Genomic DNA, 16012 nt, shown 5'->3' with positions numbered 1-16012 from the left:
CGTGCCTCCCTGCACACAAACCTGTGTGTGCATGCGCACAACCGGCACCACCTTCACGTTCATCACAGAGCACCAGGCCCAGTTTACAAAGCACCTCCCCGTCGAGGTAGCTCTCACTTGCGCAGCACCCACCATGTACCAGGCCACGGTCTGGGTGCTCCCCACCCACTGTCTAAAGTGCAGCCCCCAGAGAGCAGGCCGGGTGAGCCAATGCTCTTTGGATATGAGACCAGAGAGGGGCAGGGACGTGTCCGAGGGCACAAGGGACCACGTAAAGGAGCTGGGGGAGTTTACCCTAAGGCTCCTTCCTCCCAGTCAAGGGCTCCTTCCACCAGAGCACGCTGACTGCTGACTCATGTCCATAATGAAATGTTATGTATGAAACGCCTATAGCCGCATATAGAAATGTGTGCCTGGACCTATGCACCTGTGCAAATATTCCTAACACATGCCATCAGCGGTTAACAACACACCTATACACAGAGGAGCGAATCAGCAGCTCCCCTGGGCTCTGACAGCCCTTTATGGTTCCCCTCGGTGCTGCCAGTATTTCCCTCGCTGTATTGGCCATCTTGAGAACAGGAACACCCCAGCACCCAGCACAGGGTGCTCACTACATGGACCCCTGCAGTCACTATACATGGCAGTTGAAGGAACAAATAAATGTCTGACAGATTGGGATGCTGTGTGGAGCCTATGACAAGCCCCATCTGGAGAATCAAAGCACGAGCTTCTAGCATTTTGGAGCAAAAGCCATGCTCTCTTCATCAAATAACCGCTCACCTTCTGAGAAGTGGCACCTGGCACCTGACAATTAATTCAACAAGGTTGAACTACTGGCTCCTGGTAGAGTATGAGCACTTAACCACAGGACCCCAAGTGACCATGCACCTGAGCTACTCACTCTGGGCCTGTGCCATCTTATCCACCAAACCATAGAGTCAGGCAGGCAATGACAATGCTTCGTCACCAAAGGGCAGTGGTCACAGGAGATCAGACCAGAACGGGTCCTGCAGGCACAAGTGAGTTACGGGAGGCTCACCCTCCGGATAACACCTTCTTCTGCCACATTGCTTGCCCTCCCTCAGCTCACACCGAGAGCCTTGTAAGGAGTTCCCAACAACCAGCTTCCCAAACAAGGAAAAAAGCCCAGGAGCATGGTTTGCAAATGACACACATGATAAGCAGGAACTAGCTGGAGGCTGAGCTATGGTGCAACAGCCGCACTCAGGTGTGACCCTGACGGGAAGTAAAAAAAGGAAATCCTCTTCCGAGTCAAAACTCAACAGCCGTGCATGTGGTTGATCTCTGTCCAGAAAGCGACCTGGCCAGGGGCACTGATCAATACAGATTGCGTCTGCCAGATAGAGACTGGGAAGGAACGAGATTGGAGAATTGATAGCAATAATGACCATGTAATAAAATACTTAGAGTACTCATTATGCGCAAGGCACAGTTCTAATTGCTTTGCCTGCATATATATGAGGAGCAAGTGGACAGATCTCTCAGGATGGGTTGTGTGGGGATATTTGTGTCCCATGTGAGTGCTCACCAAAAGGAGCATGGTTACCCAGCCCGTGGAAGTCTGTCAACCTCTTCTCCAGACACCCAGTGCTTGTTCAATGAGCCAATGAACAAAATTATCATAGTAGAAGGGATGGATGTTATGCATCAGTTCAACATTGATTTACCTTCACATTTAACTTTTTACTTAAATATTTTCTTCATTATTAACCCTGTATTGAATAAAAAGAGTAAGGTTTATTTTTTATGTATAAAGCACAAATATACATAGTTATTAAATAGATATCTACAGTATATCTGTGTAAATAAAACTACATGGGGAAGGACAATTAGGATAAAAATGTCTAAAAAGGCTTCTTAGAGGGTGATAATAAAAAAAAAAAAATAGGTAGAGCAGCTGCTAAAGGGGCTCTGGCCACCACTAGCCAAGGGGAAGATGCATGATACAATCTAGAATTATTTGGAATTTACTTAATAATATACTGAAGAAAAAACTGAAAATTGTGGGAGTTCATTCGCCACAGTAACGGCCTCCAGGCTGATAAAGATGGCAAAAACATGAATAAGGGTCTGTCCTCATTTCCCCTGCCACTCCCTCCCCCTGCTCCGAACACTCCCCTGCTTGCCTGGGACCAGACCTGCTCTCTCCTTCCCTGTCCCACCTGCCTTCAGTCTGACACTTGAGGAGCGGGGAGTGAGGAGTGAGGAAGAGCCAACTCCTTCTCCTGTCAAATTCTAGGCTTTGTGGGAAGGGAAGAAGAGGTGGGTGCTCTGCAAGCCCAGTGTCCTGTGGAGGGAAGGCAAGAGGAAAGAAGAGTTCTTCATGACTATGATTCACACTTAACTCTATCAAACACTTGGAACTCATTTTTATTAGCATCACAGCCCCTGAGTTCCTCACTACCTCATCATCGCCCACCCCTTCCATTTTCAGATGGACATCACCAGAGAATCTGAGGGGGCCCTAGACACAGTACCCACTGAGAGTCCTTCCTAGGAGGCCAAAGCTGCCTGTGATTTTGTCTATCTGTCCTGGGTACTACCCAGGCCCTGAGGAGACCATATCCTAATCTTCAATGGAAGAGCCTCTGCTTCTAGTGAAGATCACTTCAGCAGGTCTCAATTCACAGCCACAGGTAAGGAGCTGTCTTGCTGCACATGGGGCTGTGTTTCTCTTTTAAAATTCTGTTCCCTAAGCAATAAACATCCTTCCTTTATTGCTTATAGATTCTACAGGAGAGGAGAGGTGGCCATTACCGGGGCCTCATTGTCCACGAGATCGTCCCAGTGATTAGAAGCCCAGTAATGTTGGGATTGCAGATGGTGAGGGCTTCATGGGGAGAAAGGTGGTCCAGGGCAGTACCCCCCAAAAACAGGGAGGTGGATCTCTAATAGCCTGAGGGCCCTGTCCCTTAGTGAGCAGTGTAGCTGAGAGGACACCACATGTGGGTACTGTGGCACCTGGCTCATAATGCTCCCCTCTCTCCCACCTCCTGCCACCATCTGGGTGATTTCACTGTCCACATGGATAACCCAACCAATACCCTGGCCTCCCAGACCACTGACTCCACATCCGCAGGAAGCATCTCTACCCTTCGACTACCCATTCCTTGAACCTCACCATCACCCAGAGCTCTCTGTGCTATGACTTCCTAAATACAATCATCCCGCTGTCTGACTAGTCCCCCAGATCACACTTCTTATTCTCTCAATACCCGTTTCCAGATACCCGGAATGCTGCCAGACATATAGCAGGCACTCCTAATGAGGACTGCACTGAGACTTCTGCACCGTCAGATGCACATCACTCACACAGATATCCACAGACTCCTGCACTGTCCCCAAATCTATCACACACTCTCCTCATCCCTCCTCCCCAAGCCTGCCTGGGTCCCATGGTCCATTTCTTCCACCACTCTGTGTACAACTACTACATGTCAGGTACCATGGACACAGTGGTGAAGGTACAGACTCATCCAGTCACTGCCCTGGTCCTGTGTTCTTATTCCAGATCCAAACAGCAGAACCCAAACCTTGGAATAAACCAACACTCATCTTCATGGTTCCTATACCAAGATTACTGAGCACCTTGCTATGTTCCCCCAAAAATCATGGGCTCCATCCTCTACTGGGGCCTCCCTACTGCTCAACATCCTCTCACAGTCCCCCTCTCTGAGTCCTAACTGAGTAGTCCCTTCTCCCAGGCCTTCCCACAACCCGACTCCTCTCACCTCCTCCAGGACTGGGCTGCAGAAGTCAACATTCAACTTCTCCCTCTCCATTGACTCCTCCCTACTCAAGTCTCTCTCTCCTTCCCCAAGAAAATGCTCCCTTGTTCCTGCATCTCCATTTAGCTCTGTACCTCTCTCTCCTCTTTCAAATTTCTCAAAAAGAGATTCTATATTTGATGTCCAGTCTCCTCTACTTACGCTTTCTGCTCCAGACTTGCCGACCTCAAGCCTCTCCTTCAAAGTGTGTCCTCTGTAACTACAATCTCTTCAACTCCACCCCACTAAAATCCCACCACCCTGAAGGCTAGACGTGAGGCCCAATCTATCCCAGAAAGGTGTGTTAATCTCGCTCCTGGGAATCCAACAATATCACCTCAAACTAAACACAGACTGAGGTGGAAACTTTCCCAACTCACTGATTTTTAAATGTGATACCAAAATGTGACAGCCCGCCAAAAAAAAGCAATAAACTCAGAAATGGCAAATAGATTTAATGCAGAGTGTCAACTTCAATTGATTGATAGTGGCTGCCTAGAGTGCTGTGTTGAGTAGGTTTCTGAGGATGCACCCTGGCTTGAAGAGAAAGACTGGCAGGATTAACAATATCTGAAAACACAAGTAAGAGAAAATAAAAGGGTCAATTGACATCCAGCAAACAGAAAGGAATAAAATGCCAAAAGCAGTGTCTTGGCACACTCTCCACATCATTCTCCAACTTGGGCCTTCCTAGAATCATCCAGCTCCTCATACCAGCCCCATAAGCCCCAGATGTCCCCACTGAAACCAAGGCAGATACCTGAAATCTCACTTGTAGGAGAAACCACAGGCACCAGAGCTGCCACTGGTGCTGGCACCAGCTCCACCAAGGCCAGCGAAGAGCCCAAATGTGAGAGTGGCGGTCAGGCTGGCACCAGCACTGAAGCCACCACTGGTGCTGGCACTGGCACTGGCACTGTTATTGGTACTGGTACTGGCACCAGTGCTGGCACTGCCACTCTCTTGGGCTTTGGCTTTAGCTTCTGCTCCCGCCTGGATCCGGGCTTTGGCCCAGGGTCCGATATCAGCTTCGTCCCAGTTGCAGGGCCCGGCAGCATTCTCCGAGCCGAGCCCAATGCCCATTCGAGCTCTAATCTCGGCCCTCGCCTTGGCTTCAGCTGCAGCCTCAGCTGCAGCCTTCAAATCCGCTTCCATCGCCTCTCGGTACTGAGCTGCCCATTCCTTGGGATCCTTCTTTTGTACCTGAAACAAAAATAACCATCAGAAGGAGCACAGAGGGATTAAGCCATAGTAATAATACAGTCTTACTATGTAAATAACCATCAGAAGGAGCATAAGAGGATTAAACATCTACTCTTTATGCTAGGCACTATGCTACATGCTTAGTATAAAAAGATAATAGTAATAACACAGTATTACCAGTAATTATGCACCTAATACTCCATCCCTGCTCTGACACTTACTAGCTCCATGACTTTGGACATGTCACCTACCAACCTCTCTGGGCCTCAGTTTTCTCATCTGTAACAGGGCAATGACATATCAGGTTGTAAGGCTTAAATGATTCAGAAAAAGTGCCTGTTACAGTGTTTTGACAATTAACAGAAGCACCAAAACATTCAGATTTGAACTGCAGGCTGCTCTGCACACAGCCTGCCCCAGCCAGGGGCACCCCCTGCTCTTGACTTGCCAAGCTCAGGCAGCTCTCCAATTACCTTGCAGGCAAACTTGAGGACTTTCATCTTGCTGGTCTCATAGTAAGAGCGCAGGCCCCAGAAGAACTCATATTCAGGGGGATTGCTATTGGGGACTCTGGCATAGTCCAGGTACCTTGGAAAGAGAGGTTCAAAGCCTTTATTTCTAAGACCATTCATGGCCTACCCATGCATAGACTGGACAGGCTCCAGATGGCAACATTATCCACTAATTACTACAGTCTTTCTTCCAATATTGAGCCCTGTCCCACTGGTCTTGCCCAGAAGCCACATAGAGGTGTTGGGGGACATTTGTTCATAGGGAAGCCACAAGTTTGACGCCCTCATCACAATGACCCCAGATTCCTGTTGGGTGTGTTGTAAACAGAGGAGCCATTCTTTGGGCCCCCTGCTCTGAGCACACCCCACTGCAAGTGTCTTGGCCTCAGCCTGGCCAAGCCCAGAAAGGTCCACCACAGAAAATGACCAGAAAGACTACAGAGGAAGAATAGCCAATAGCAGCATGCTTCACACATGCTGAATTCCTGACCCTTTGTGTGTGTTTCTGTGTGCACATGCGTGTGGCTGAGTGTTCGCATGTCCTCCAAGGACCAAGGATAGGTGAGCCTTGGCCAGAAATTCAAGAGGACTGGGCTCCAGGCCCATACCAGCTGTGGGCCATGCTCAGATCTCCCCTCTCGGAGCCCCACGTCCCTCAACTGTAAAACGGGGATAGGATGACAGCTGCAGGGTAGTTATGAAAATGAAATGAGATGTACAAGTTAACTCCCCAGCATGGTACCTGGTTGCCTGAAGCTACCATTCTATGTCATTTCTTTACGGAAATTAATTTCTATGAAGCTCTAGTTAGCAGAGTAAAAAGAACTAAGGCTTTGGAGCCAAGTTCTAAACATAACTCTTCTACTTGCTACCTGTGTAACCCTGACCAAATGACTTCACCTCTCTAAACCTCAGTTTCTGCATACGTACAATGATGGTAATGATAATCCCTCCCTTGTAGAACTGGTCTCAAGACAAATGTTGAAGTATATGTAACAGATCAGGAAACATGTGCTGCTCCTGTTTCCCATCACCGCCCAAGGAATAATCCCACCTGCATACATGCAAATATGCAAATACATACACACATAGACACATGCATGCATGCACCATGGCTTTATCACTCAGTTCTGAAATAGGCCAAATGCATGGAACACATGAACACCAGACAGAGATACTTACTTCTGCTTCACAAACTCATCAGTGATGAGCTTCTTCACGTCCCCAAAGAGTGAATGATGTATCCTGAGAGAAGAAAAAGAAAAATAAATAAACAAATAAATTCACTCAAGGCCATGGCACTTCCCAGATGTGGGCAGAGGCATTTCCAAGATGGAAAAGAGGTTTCCAGCACAAGAGGGAAGCTCCATAGAAGCCCAAGAGACACTGAGAGAGGGAGCAGAGAGTTCAGGACCATTCGCCCATCATCCACCCAGGTCAGAACCCTGGGCCGTCTACCCAGTCCAGCACCCCACCCACTCCACCAGACCACCAGACTGATGCAATCCTAGGACCGTCCTCTCTTGCCAAAGGACAACACGGACAGCAAGCGCTGAGAGAGCCCAATCATACCCAGGGCGCAGCCCCAACTTGCGCAGCACCTCCCAGATGACAGCTGCGAGGGGAGGCAAGAGGAGACAGGGACAGAAATTGAACACATGGAATCTAGACCACAGCCACCCATTCAGCTGCAAGCCCAGCCACTCACCCTCACTGGACCGATTTCCATTCATGAAGATGATGCTAAGAAGCACCATGAGCAGACCCAGCTTGGGTGAGTCCTTAGTCCTAGAGAAATAACAGGACAGAGAGGTTTATGTTCAGCAGCCATCTGCAATAGACACACAAGCCAACTCACTAGGCTAGCCTGTCCCAGATTCCTCAGATACAGAATTCTGCCCAGTCTCTGCTTCCAGCTCTATGCCACCCTGGGCAAGGCACTTAGACTTGCAAGCCTCAGTCTACTCTTCGGTAAAATAGAAAAATCATATTTTCCCTTCCCTGGGTTTCCAAGAAGATGGAAGAATGGCTGTCAACCTGGTACAACACAAGCACTCAGTCAATGTGAGTCCCTTCTTTCTGTCCCAGAACCTTCAGCCCCACTGACACTCCTGCGCTTCACGCATCCTGATCCACCCACACCAGGAAGCCCTCCTTGAGAACCACTCTGCCAAAGCCAGGCCAGGCACCCAGTAGGAAGAGGCAAGCAATGACAGGCCTGCTTTCCTGGGAAGCTTCTAGAGAGACAGCAAACCTGACAGCAGGAATGTCCCACACCAGGCTCCTACACCCTTCAGTCAATCATAATCAGGTGCCACTACTGTGAGCAGGGCTCCAACTATGCATGGGAACTGGGACAGGGCTTTTGAGACCCTGTCTTTCCTGACTCTCTAAGAGGATGGGGGAAGTAGGACAAAGAAGGGGTAGCAGTACATGGCCAAAGCAGAAGCTCCCCCCACACCTCAGCCCTTTCCCAGCTTACGTTCCCAGTATGCCTGCATCAGTGGGCTCTAAGGTGCTGAGAAGAATGTACAAGTGGTCATTCTTATCAATTTCCTTCAATTGAATCCCAAATACCTGCGGATGGGGAGAACAGCTTGTGAGATGACAAAATTCAGCTTCCGGGGCATGCTGCAGCTCCCTATGTACCTAGGAGTTTTGCATGTGTGAGAAATCAGTGAGATAATGCACACAAAGTACATAGCTAAGTGCCTGGCACCCGGTAAACACACTGCAAATGTACCATTGTCATCATCATCTTTGTGATGAGTGGGACTCTAGGGAGACAGAGAATGGGGAATGAAAGGGAGAGGTGAAATCTCAAATACATGGCAGGAGCTGCGGACAGAAGGCAGGACTAAGTTGGGTGTCTTGGGTCCTAGCTGTACTTTTACCATTGACTTGCTGTGTGACCCATCGCTAATCTACACCCCTCCCTAGGCCACTGTCTGCCCCTCAGCATAGTGATGGAGCTGGATTAGCAGGTCTCTTTGGTTCCCGAGAAGGGACTCGTACATTTTTGTTGAATTCAAGGCTTCCCCACTGTGCCCATCCCCCAGGGCTGCCCCTTCACCTTCTCCAAGGAATAGCCTGCTCGTTCAATGATTTCAGGGTACACATCAGTGTATTCTTTGATGATGTCCTTCAACATGTCTGTAAGGGGAGAGTGTTGTGAGCACCTGACTGAAGAGATGCCAGGTGGCCCTGATGCCCAAGCTATAGACTCTTTGCCAACCACACCAAGGGTGGCATAACCCGGTTCTGTGCTTATCAACAGAGATGCCAGCACTGCCAAATTAAAACTTTGGGAGGACAGAGACATGAGCATAAGAGCAAGGGATATCCCCCAGCACAATGGTGTAAGGGCAATGGAGGGCAGAGCTCAGGGCAGAGGGAGGATTGGTAGGACTTTACCTGAGCGCTTGATGGGAATCTTTGTCTGGTCTTTAGCCAAAAGGTACTTCACCAAATCATTTGCCTGGCAGAGTAGAAAAAGATGGAAAGACCAAAACAAGTTTGCAGAAAACTTGAGACGATGGCAAAGAAAAGGGCAGCCAAGGCAGTAGAAAAGGCAGAGTAAAAACGACAGAGTTCTTACCCTCCCTTGCAAAAGGGCCACATCCCGAGGTGGTGGTGCTTCAGGCTCTTGGGATGACTGGAGCTTGGCAGCTCTACGGCGAGCCTTGCCCCTACGGGCTTTAGGTGATCTCAGGGAGAGCAAGGCTCTCCGGGCCCAAGCAGCCAACCGAGTCCTTGATGCCCTGCGGGCCCAAAAGGCTATGGGACCCCTTGAAGCCCTGCGGGCCATTGAGGCCATTAGGGCCTTTGAGACCCTTCGGCCACCTGTGGTTCCAGAAGCCTGACTCTGATCACTGCTGCCATCCTCTTCCCCATCCAGATGCTTCACCTGTATCAACAGAGAGGAAGCTCAACATCACCAGATGAAGCAAGTGGTCCTTTTCCTCTCCCTATCTCTTCCAGGAAGCAGCCGCTACTCCCACCCCTGTAGTAACAGTCTGACTCAATAGATGTTGGCCATGCTGAACCCTGGGTTTGTTTCTCACTGACTTCCAAGCAGGTGTATCATCTGCCTAGCAGGCCAGGAGCAAACCAAGGGTGGGTGGAGGCTGAGTCTTCTTCTCTTTCTGTGCCCACTACTGGCTCTGCTTGAACCATCCTAGACAAGCCGCTTCACCTCTCTGGAACTCAGCTTCCTTCTCCCTAAAATTGGGGCTATGAGAATTACTTTCAAGATTTAATGAGACAACCTGCATAAATGTGCTTAGCTCAAGGCCTAATACAGGGCAGCTACTATGTAAACATAAACTGCATTACATTCAGATTGCACCTCCCCATCAGTCTGCAAGCTCTCTGAAGACAGGAATTACATCACATTACTCTCAGTGCCCCCCACAGCCCTGATGAGCACAGGGATCTTTCTAAATGTTTGTAGAACAAATGAACCAACTGAGAGAGGAGTAGAAAACCAAGGGTGGTGACTGCAGAGGTCTTACCTTTCGGGCTTTCTTGGCTTTGACCTTGGGCCGAGTATCCTGATTCTCCTGAGACTGGGCAGCTGCACTCTCAGGCTCAGGTTCATCTGCTGAGGCCTGAGAGGGTGCAGCCTCAGTCTCCTGGGCCTTTGTATTGACCTTCGTATCAGCCACATGGCTGACCTTTTTGGTCTCAGTGGCAGGCATTGTCACAGCCTGCGGGTCAGCATTCTGTTTCTTGGTGTCAGCTGCTACACTCTTGTTTTCAGTTGCCAGAACCTGGGTATCAGTCAGCTGAGTAGTAGATGAGGCCTGGGTGGCAGGTGCCTCCTGAGCCTCCGGGGTCTTTGAGACCTCTGTGGCCTTTGAGACCCCAGAGGCTTTTGAGACCTTCACATCCTCTGAGACCTCCAGTGCCTTTGAGGCCTTCAGTGTCTCTGGGACCTCCACATTCTGGGTCACTGTCAATAGAGTCTGCATCATCGAGCTACTGTCCTTTTCTGAAGCTTCAGCCTGCAAGAGGAAGCAGGGAAGTTCACAGACCTTCTCCCCACCCCCAACTAAGCAAATGGCTCCAAAATTCCAAGGCCACACTTCTCTGACCTGTACTGACTCCTACCTGCGGTGTGCTCTGACCACCTCAGCCCAACAAGGCCTCCCTTTCCTCTGAGCAAGAACTGATGGCAGAAGAGGGGCCCGCCCACCTTCTCTCCCTCCCTCCACTGGGCAGGGGGACACCCAGGCAGGAAAGTAGGTGGAGAAGGACAAGGATGGGAGGGGAAGAGCCAAGGGACTTGGGGCAGCAACAAGGGCTGAAGAGGAAAAGCAGCTGGGGAAAGGACAGAAAGAGGCCTTACCTGGAAGCGAGTTAGACCCGCACCACTCTCGCTTGTGTCAGACATGTCTCAATTTGGCCTGGCAAGAGCTGAGCCTGAAGGGGAGAAGGCCTGGGTCAAGTTGAAGCCCACTGAACGTCCTCTCCCCTGTTGTGCCTGGAGGCTGATCCTCACCTTCCGTAGGTCCCCAATTCCAACCCCCTCCACCACCCCCAACGACTCCGTTCTCAGATACAAGAATTCAAAGCTTCTAAGTCTCAATTCTCTGCAGCCGCACCCTCCCCTTCGCCAGGAAGATGTGCCAGCGCGGCAGCTCTGAGGACCCCGCCCCTTTTCCCAGTGCACCCCCCACCCAGCCGCAGGTCGATAGAGCGCATGCGCGTCGGCTGCAGGGCCGATCTCAGCCCCGCCCGCTTTCCCAGCACGAGCCCTTTCTTTGATGTCCACCGTGCACATGCGCATTCAGCAGCTCGCTCTTCTCGGTGCTAGCCCTTCTCAACACGCCCCTTTCTAGCGAAACATAGTGCGCATGCGCAATGGTCGTGGTCTCAGTCTGGCACTCTGCCCCGACACACGCCCCACTCCAGGTCCGCAGTACCATTCGGTCCCGCCCCCTGCCCAACAAGCCTTCCTCCAAAATTGTCGCAGTGTCTGGTGGGCCCGGCCCCTCTCCTACTCACGCCCTACCGAGTCCAGTGTCTCTTGGCCCCGCCCTTCTTCCTAACACGCCCCCCTCCAGACAGGCGCATCTTGGTTCCGCCCCTTCCCTATTACACCCCCTCCTCAAATAAATATTGAGCTAGTGATTCCATCTTGGGCCCGGCCAAACCGGGTCCAGTCCCCTCCCTTCCCAGCCGGATGGATCCGGTACGATCCGGTCCTTATGGCAGGTTTTCTCCAGATCCCAGAGGGTGGGGCCGACCCCTAGCGGGGCTCCCATCCAAAAGCCGGCCCGGCTGCTCACCTCGTCCTCCTACAATTCCCGAGTGCGTCCACTCACTCCAAGCCCCTCCGAAACTCGGAGACCGCCCTCCCCTCTCTAGGCCGGAAGTGGTCCCGCCCCTTTCCGCCTCCCTAGGGGGCCTCCGTCCCAGCCTGTCTGCCCCTCCCCCGCGCCCTACTCCTCATTCCTTATGCCCCCCTCCGTATTCCCTTAGCCTGGCTCCCTACTCCCTATTCCTACCTCACATTTCCTATTTACTCCAGAATTCCTTCTTCCCATTCCTTACATCCTCCTCCGTGTTACGTTTGCACACCCTGCCCCTCAGTATTCCTTAACCCCTCTCTGCATCCCCGATTCTCTTCTCTGGATCTTTACTCCCCCTCAGTGTTCCCCTCCCTCCTTGTATTCCTCGTCCCCCTCCCAACATTCCTGGTTCCCCGTTTTTCTCCCCTCCTCCCTCCGCTAGTCTCTGCTCCCAGTCTGTACAGCCTACTACTTTCTCGGTCGTCCTCATTGCCTACACCCCACTCCAGGTCACCTCTGCTTCAGCTGCAGTGGTGCAGTAAGAATTGCTCATCTGCCTGGCTATGGGTTCGAGGGGTCTGAAACCACTCTCTGACCTCCATAAACCCCATTCTCAACGCCCCTCACCTTGTCCTCCAGCGAGTTCGGGATGCGTCTGCCTTCTCTAAGTCCCTCTCGAAGTCTCAGCCTCCTGGACTAGAGCTGCAGACAGCCCAACCCAGCCCAGCCCCTTTCCGCAGCCCCCTGCCACCCCCCCTCGCCTTCCTCGGGGGTGGGGCAATGGGGCCCCGCTCAGGGCTGTCTGACGCCAAAGCCCATGTTTATGCCACTGTACCAGGCTCAGTCTGAAGCTCTTCCAACCCAAACCGCCCCCTGAAAGCAAGTCATTCATTGAATTTATTTTTATATCTTCATTTTTTCTTATTACAAAGGTAATATGTTGTTGTTTTGTTGTTGTTGTTGTAAAAATTCAAACAATACAGTAATATATAACACACCAATGAAAGGCCACTCATCTCCCAGAAATAACCACTATTAACATTTTGCTCTCCAGATTTTTTTTCTATTTGTATACTAATTATTCAGGTTCTCTCTCCGACAAATGGTACACTATACATACCTTCTGTTCTGCTACCTGTTTTTTTCCAGTTATATATAAAACATCTTTCCGTCAGTGCACATTTTTCTAAACAGCTGCATGATCTTTTCTTGCATAGATGTCCCATAATTTATTGAACCAGTCCAGTACACATGTACATTTAGATTGTTTGGGGCACTTTTTTTGATGGTATTTTTTGCTAGCTCAAATGCTACAAAAAAGTCTTCCATTTTGATGCAAAATTTGTCAACTTACTCCTAAAAAGTACATGGAATAACATTCCCACCAGCAATGTCTCTCCTGTACGTGTCACATATTACAAATATTTTTCATGTTATTTATGATAACTTTTGCCAAACAAAAATGTTTAATTATTATATAGTCAAATATATCCATTTTTCCCTCATCACAACTGGATTCTGCTGCTTGCTTAAAGATGCTTTTCACACTCCTATAACAAACCCTGTTTTTTTTTTTCAAGCACTTTTGTGGCTTTATTACTTACATTTAGATGTTTGATCATTTCAAAATTTATTTTCTATACGGATTCAGCTTGATTACGCTTCAAAATCACAGTCTCTTACCCCTACATCATGTGCAAACTAATCCATCTTTTCCCTCTCTGCTTTGAAATGGCACCTCTATCACATAATAAATTCACATAAGCAATTGGATCTATTCAAGAGAACAAAATAAGATGTAAAATAATAGGACATAGACAAATCATCATTAATTACTGAATATATAAATGCAGACCTGGAAAACCCAAGAGCATCAACTAAAAAGTTATTAAAAACCATAATAAAATTCAGCACAACTGTTAGTTGCAGAAATAATGTTCAGTGCCTTTCCACATATAAATGTAATTCAAATGGACACAAGTCTTCTGCTTTATGTGGTCACCTTTTACTATGTAAATAACATATCATGAATCCCTATGTTCCATGGATAATTCAAGATAGACAAACACACAAATTTCTTGCATATTCAAGGCAGGCTTCTGTTTTCCTGTCTTTTCTCTTTCTCTGAATTATTGCTTTCTCCAAGTGTGTGATATCAGCTCACCATGTTCTTGACTCCTAGATTTTCTCCCTTATCCACACTAGACATAGCCCCTCCTTTTCTTCTACTTCTGGCACCTCAAATTCCCCACCCCTTCCAAATCGTGGCAAGTTGGCAAGTTTTGAATGCCAAGATGAGGACTTTGGTGTTGATCCTGGGAGCACCCAGGAGTTATTAAAGGATTCTAGGCAAGGATACAGCATAGGTTTGTGTTTTAGAAAGAACACCTAGCTGCTATATGGAGTATGGATTAGGTGTTGTCTTGGAAACAGGGAGAGTACTTATGACTTTTGTAGTCATCTAGGTAAGCAATGATTGTGCTTTGGCCTAGAGTGGTGGCAGATAGTGAGAAGTGATTGAATCGAGGAGATAGTAAAGAAGTAAAAAGTAACTGGACTTGAGTAACTGGATTGTGAAGAGAAGGGCAAGAAGGAGGGGAGTGTCAAAGGGAACTCTTGGCGATCTGATTTGAGAGATTGTGTGAATGATAACCCCTTTCACTGAGATCAGGAATACTGAAGGAAGAGCGGGTTTGAGGAGCAGGTTAGACGAGAACTGAACATTGCTTTTGAGGCACTTGTGGCATGTCCAGGTGGAAAGTACTACAGGCAGTTGAATATACATGTCTGAAGCTCAGAGAAGTGGTCTAGGCTGAGGTTATAGATCTAGGAGTCATCAGTACATAAATAGTTCTTGAATTCATGAGAAAGGGTAACAGCACCCTGGTGAATGCATAGTGCTAGAAGAGACATGGGCCCACGGAAGAGCCCTGCAGCCCAACAGCATCTTTGGTATAGGAGGAGGAAAAGAAACTCATGAAAGAGGCTGATAAGGAGTGACCAAAGAGGCTGATAAGGAGTGACCAAAGAGGCTGATAAGGAGTGACCAAAGAGGCAGAGAGAAAAACAGGAGAGGGCCGGACACGGTGGCTCACACCTGTAATCCCAGCACTTTGGGAGGCCGAGGTGGGCAGATCACCTGAGGTCAGGAGTTCAGGACCAGCCTGGTCAACACGGTGAAACCCCATCTCTACTAAAAATACAAAAAATTAGCTGGGTGTGGTGGACCACACCTGTAGTCTCAGCTACTCGGGAAGCTGAGGCAGGAGAATCGCTTGAACCCGGGAGATAGAGGTTGCAGTGAGCCGAGATTGTGCCACTGCACTCCAGCCTGGGTGATAGAGCGAGACACCATCAAAAACAAACAAACAAACAAAAAACAAGAGAAAGGAGTGTCACAAAAGTAAGGGAAGAGATTGTTTCAAAAGGAGGGAGGAGTCAAGGTCAATAGTGATGAATGGTGCCAAGAATCAAGAAAAGTAAGACCTGAAAAAATGTCTGGGGATTTTGACGATCAAGTGGTGGTCTCTGGGGACCTTGGAAGGAATAGTTTCAGTGCACATGTTTGTGGCATAGCTTGCTAATTGCTTACCCTGATATTCATCCTCCTCTTCTTCCTTAGTAATAAGCCATCTGATTTTTAGCTAGATACATAGCCTCCCAGAATAAAGGCCATGAGGACTAGGGTCACACTCTAAGGATACTGGATTAGTGAACTAAAAAGAACCTGGATCCGTAACAATTTCATGAAGCCAACGTGAACTGCCTACCTCTGGATTTCTTTTAGGTGAGGCAAATAGATGTATGTCTTATTTAAGCCATTGTTATTTCAGAGTCTATTCCATGCAGTAGTTTCCTGATTGCAGTAAGTTGAGATATGAATAGCAGGTGAGGTATACATGACAATGGGTATGGAATGCTTTCCCAAGAAATGCCTGAGCTTGATTTCAAGGCTCTCCCAAAATCCAGCCCTGACTGCTTTTCCAGCCCTTTTCCTGCTGTTTTTCTGAGAGTACTAGATATAGTTGCCTATATTCCACCTAAACAGAACACTTCACTATTACCAGATATGCCCTGCCTTCTCTTGCCTAGGAGCCTTTGTTATGCAATTTTGTCCCCACGGGGAACACCCTCTGCTACAACTACCCTTCTGGTATATCTACACTCGGTTACAACCTCCAACATTTTAAGTTTCACAATGTTTTAGGTC

At 48.8% G+C, this 16012-nt stretch overlaps 1 protein-coding gene and 1 non-coding gene across 4 annotated transcripts; both read right to left on the bottom strand.

Moving 5' to 3' along the window:
* Positions 1–4226: 4226 nt before the first annotated feature.
* Positions 4227–12500, bottom strand: MAGED2 (MAGE family member D2). Of its 3 annotated transcripts, none has more exons than XM_009234884.4 (13): positions 11800–11909; positions 10857–10930; positions 10021–10512; positions 9105–9413; positions 8921–8984; positions 8580–8659; positions 7989–8083; positions 7215–7294; positions 7079–7121; positions 6689–6751; positions 5468–5582; positions 4552–4994; positions 4227–4361 (listed from the first exon to the last, which is right to left on the bottom strand). In XM_009234884.4, exons 2-12 carry the CDS (start codon positions 10899–10901, stop codon positions 4560–4562), a joined length of 1821 nt encoding a protein of 606 aa, XP_009233159.1. In that variant the 5' UTR covers positions 10902–10930; positions 11800–11909; the 3' UTR covers positions 4227–4361; positions 4552–4559.
* Positions 5746–5873, bottom strand: LOC112131179 (small nucleolar RNA SNORA11). Its single transcript, XR_002913315.1, has one exon. It is a non-coding gene; the product is annotated as a small nucleolar RNA SNORA11 (small nucleolar RNA).
* Positions 12501–16012: the final 3512 nt, after the last annotated feature.

The sequence above is a fragment of the Pongo abelii genome, chromosome X (assembly GCF_028885655.2).
Source record: "Pongo abelii isolate AG06213 chromosome X, NHGRI_mPonAbe1-v2.0_pri, whole genome shotgun sequence".
Taxonomy (NCBI): domain Eukaryota; kingdom Metazoa; phylum Chordata; class Mammalia; order Primates; family Hominidae; genus Pongo; species Pongo abelii.
The sequence above is the reverse complement of the archived record's forward strand: the minus strand, read 5'-3'. Positions and strand labels throughout refer to the sequence as shown.

What these genes read in the sequence shown, in the direction of transcription:
- MAGED2 (XM_009234884.4), bottom strand. Translation starts at nt 10,901, where the DNA reads ATGTCTGACACAAGCGAGAGTGGTGCGGGTCTAACTCGCTTCCAG. An exon ending in CAGGCTATTCCTTGGAGAAG is followed by an intron (nt 8,084 to 8,579) that starts GTGAAGGGGCAG and finishes CCCCATCCGCAG; the next exon opens with GTATTTGGGATTCAATTGAA. An exon ending in GATGAGTTTGTGAAGCAGAA is followed by an intron (nt 5,583 to 6,688) that starts GTAAGTATCTCT and finishes TCTCTTTCCAAG; the next exon opens with GTACCTGGACTATGCCAGAG.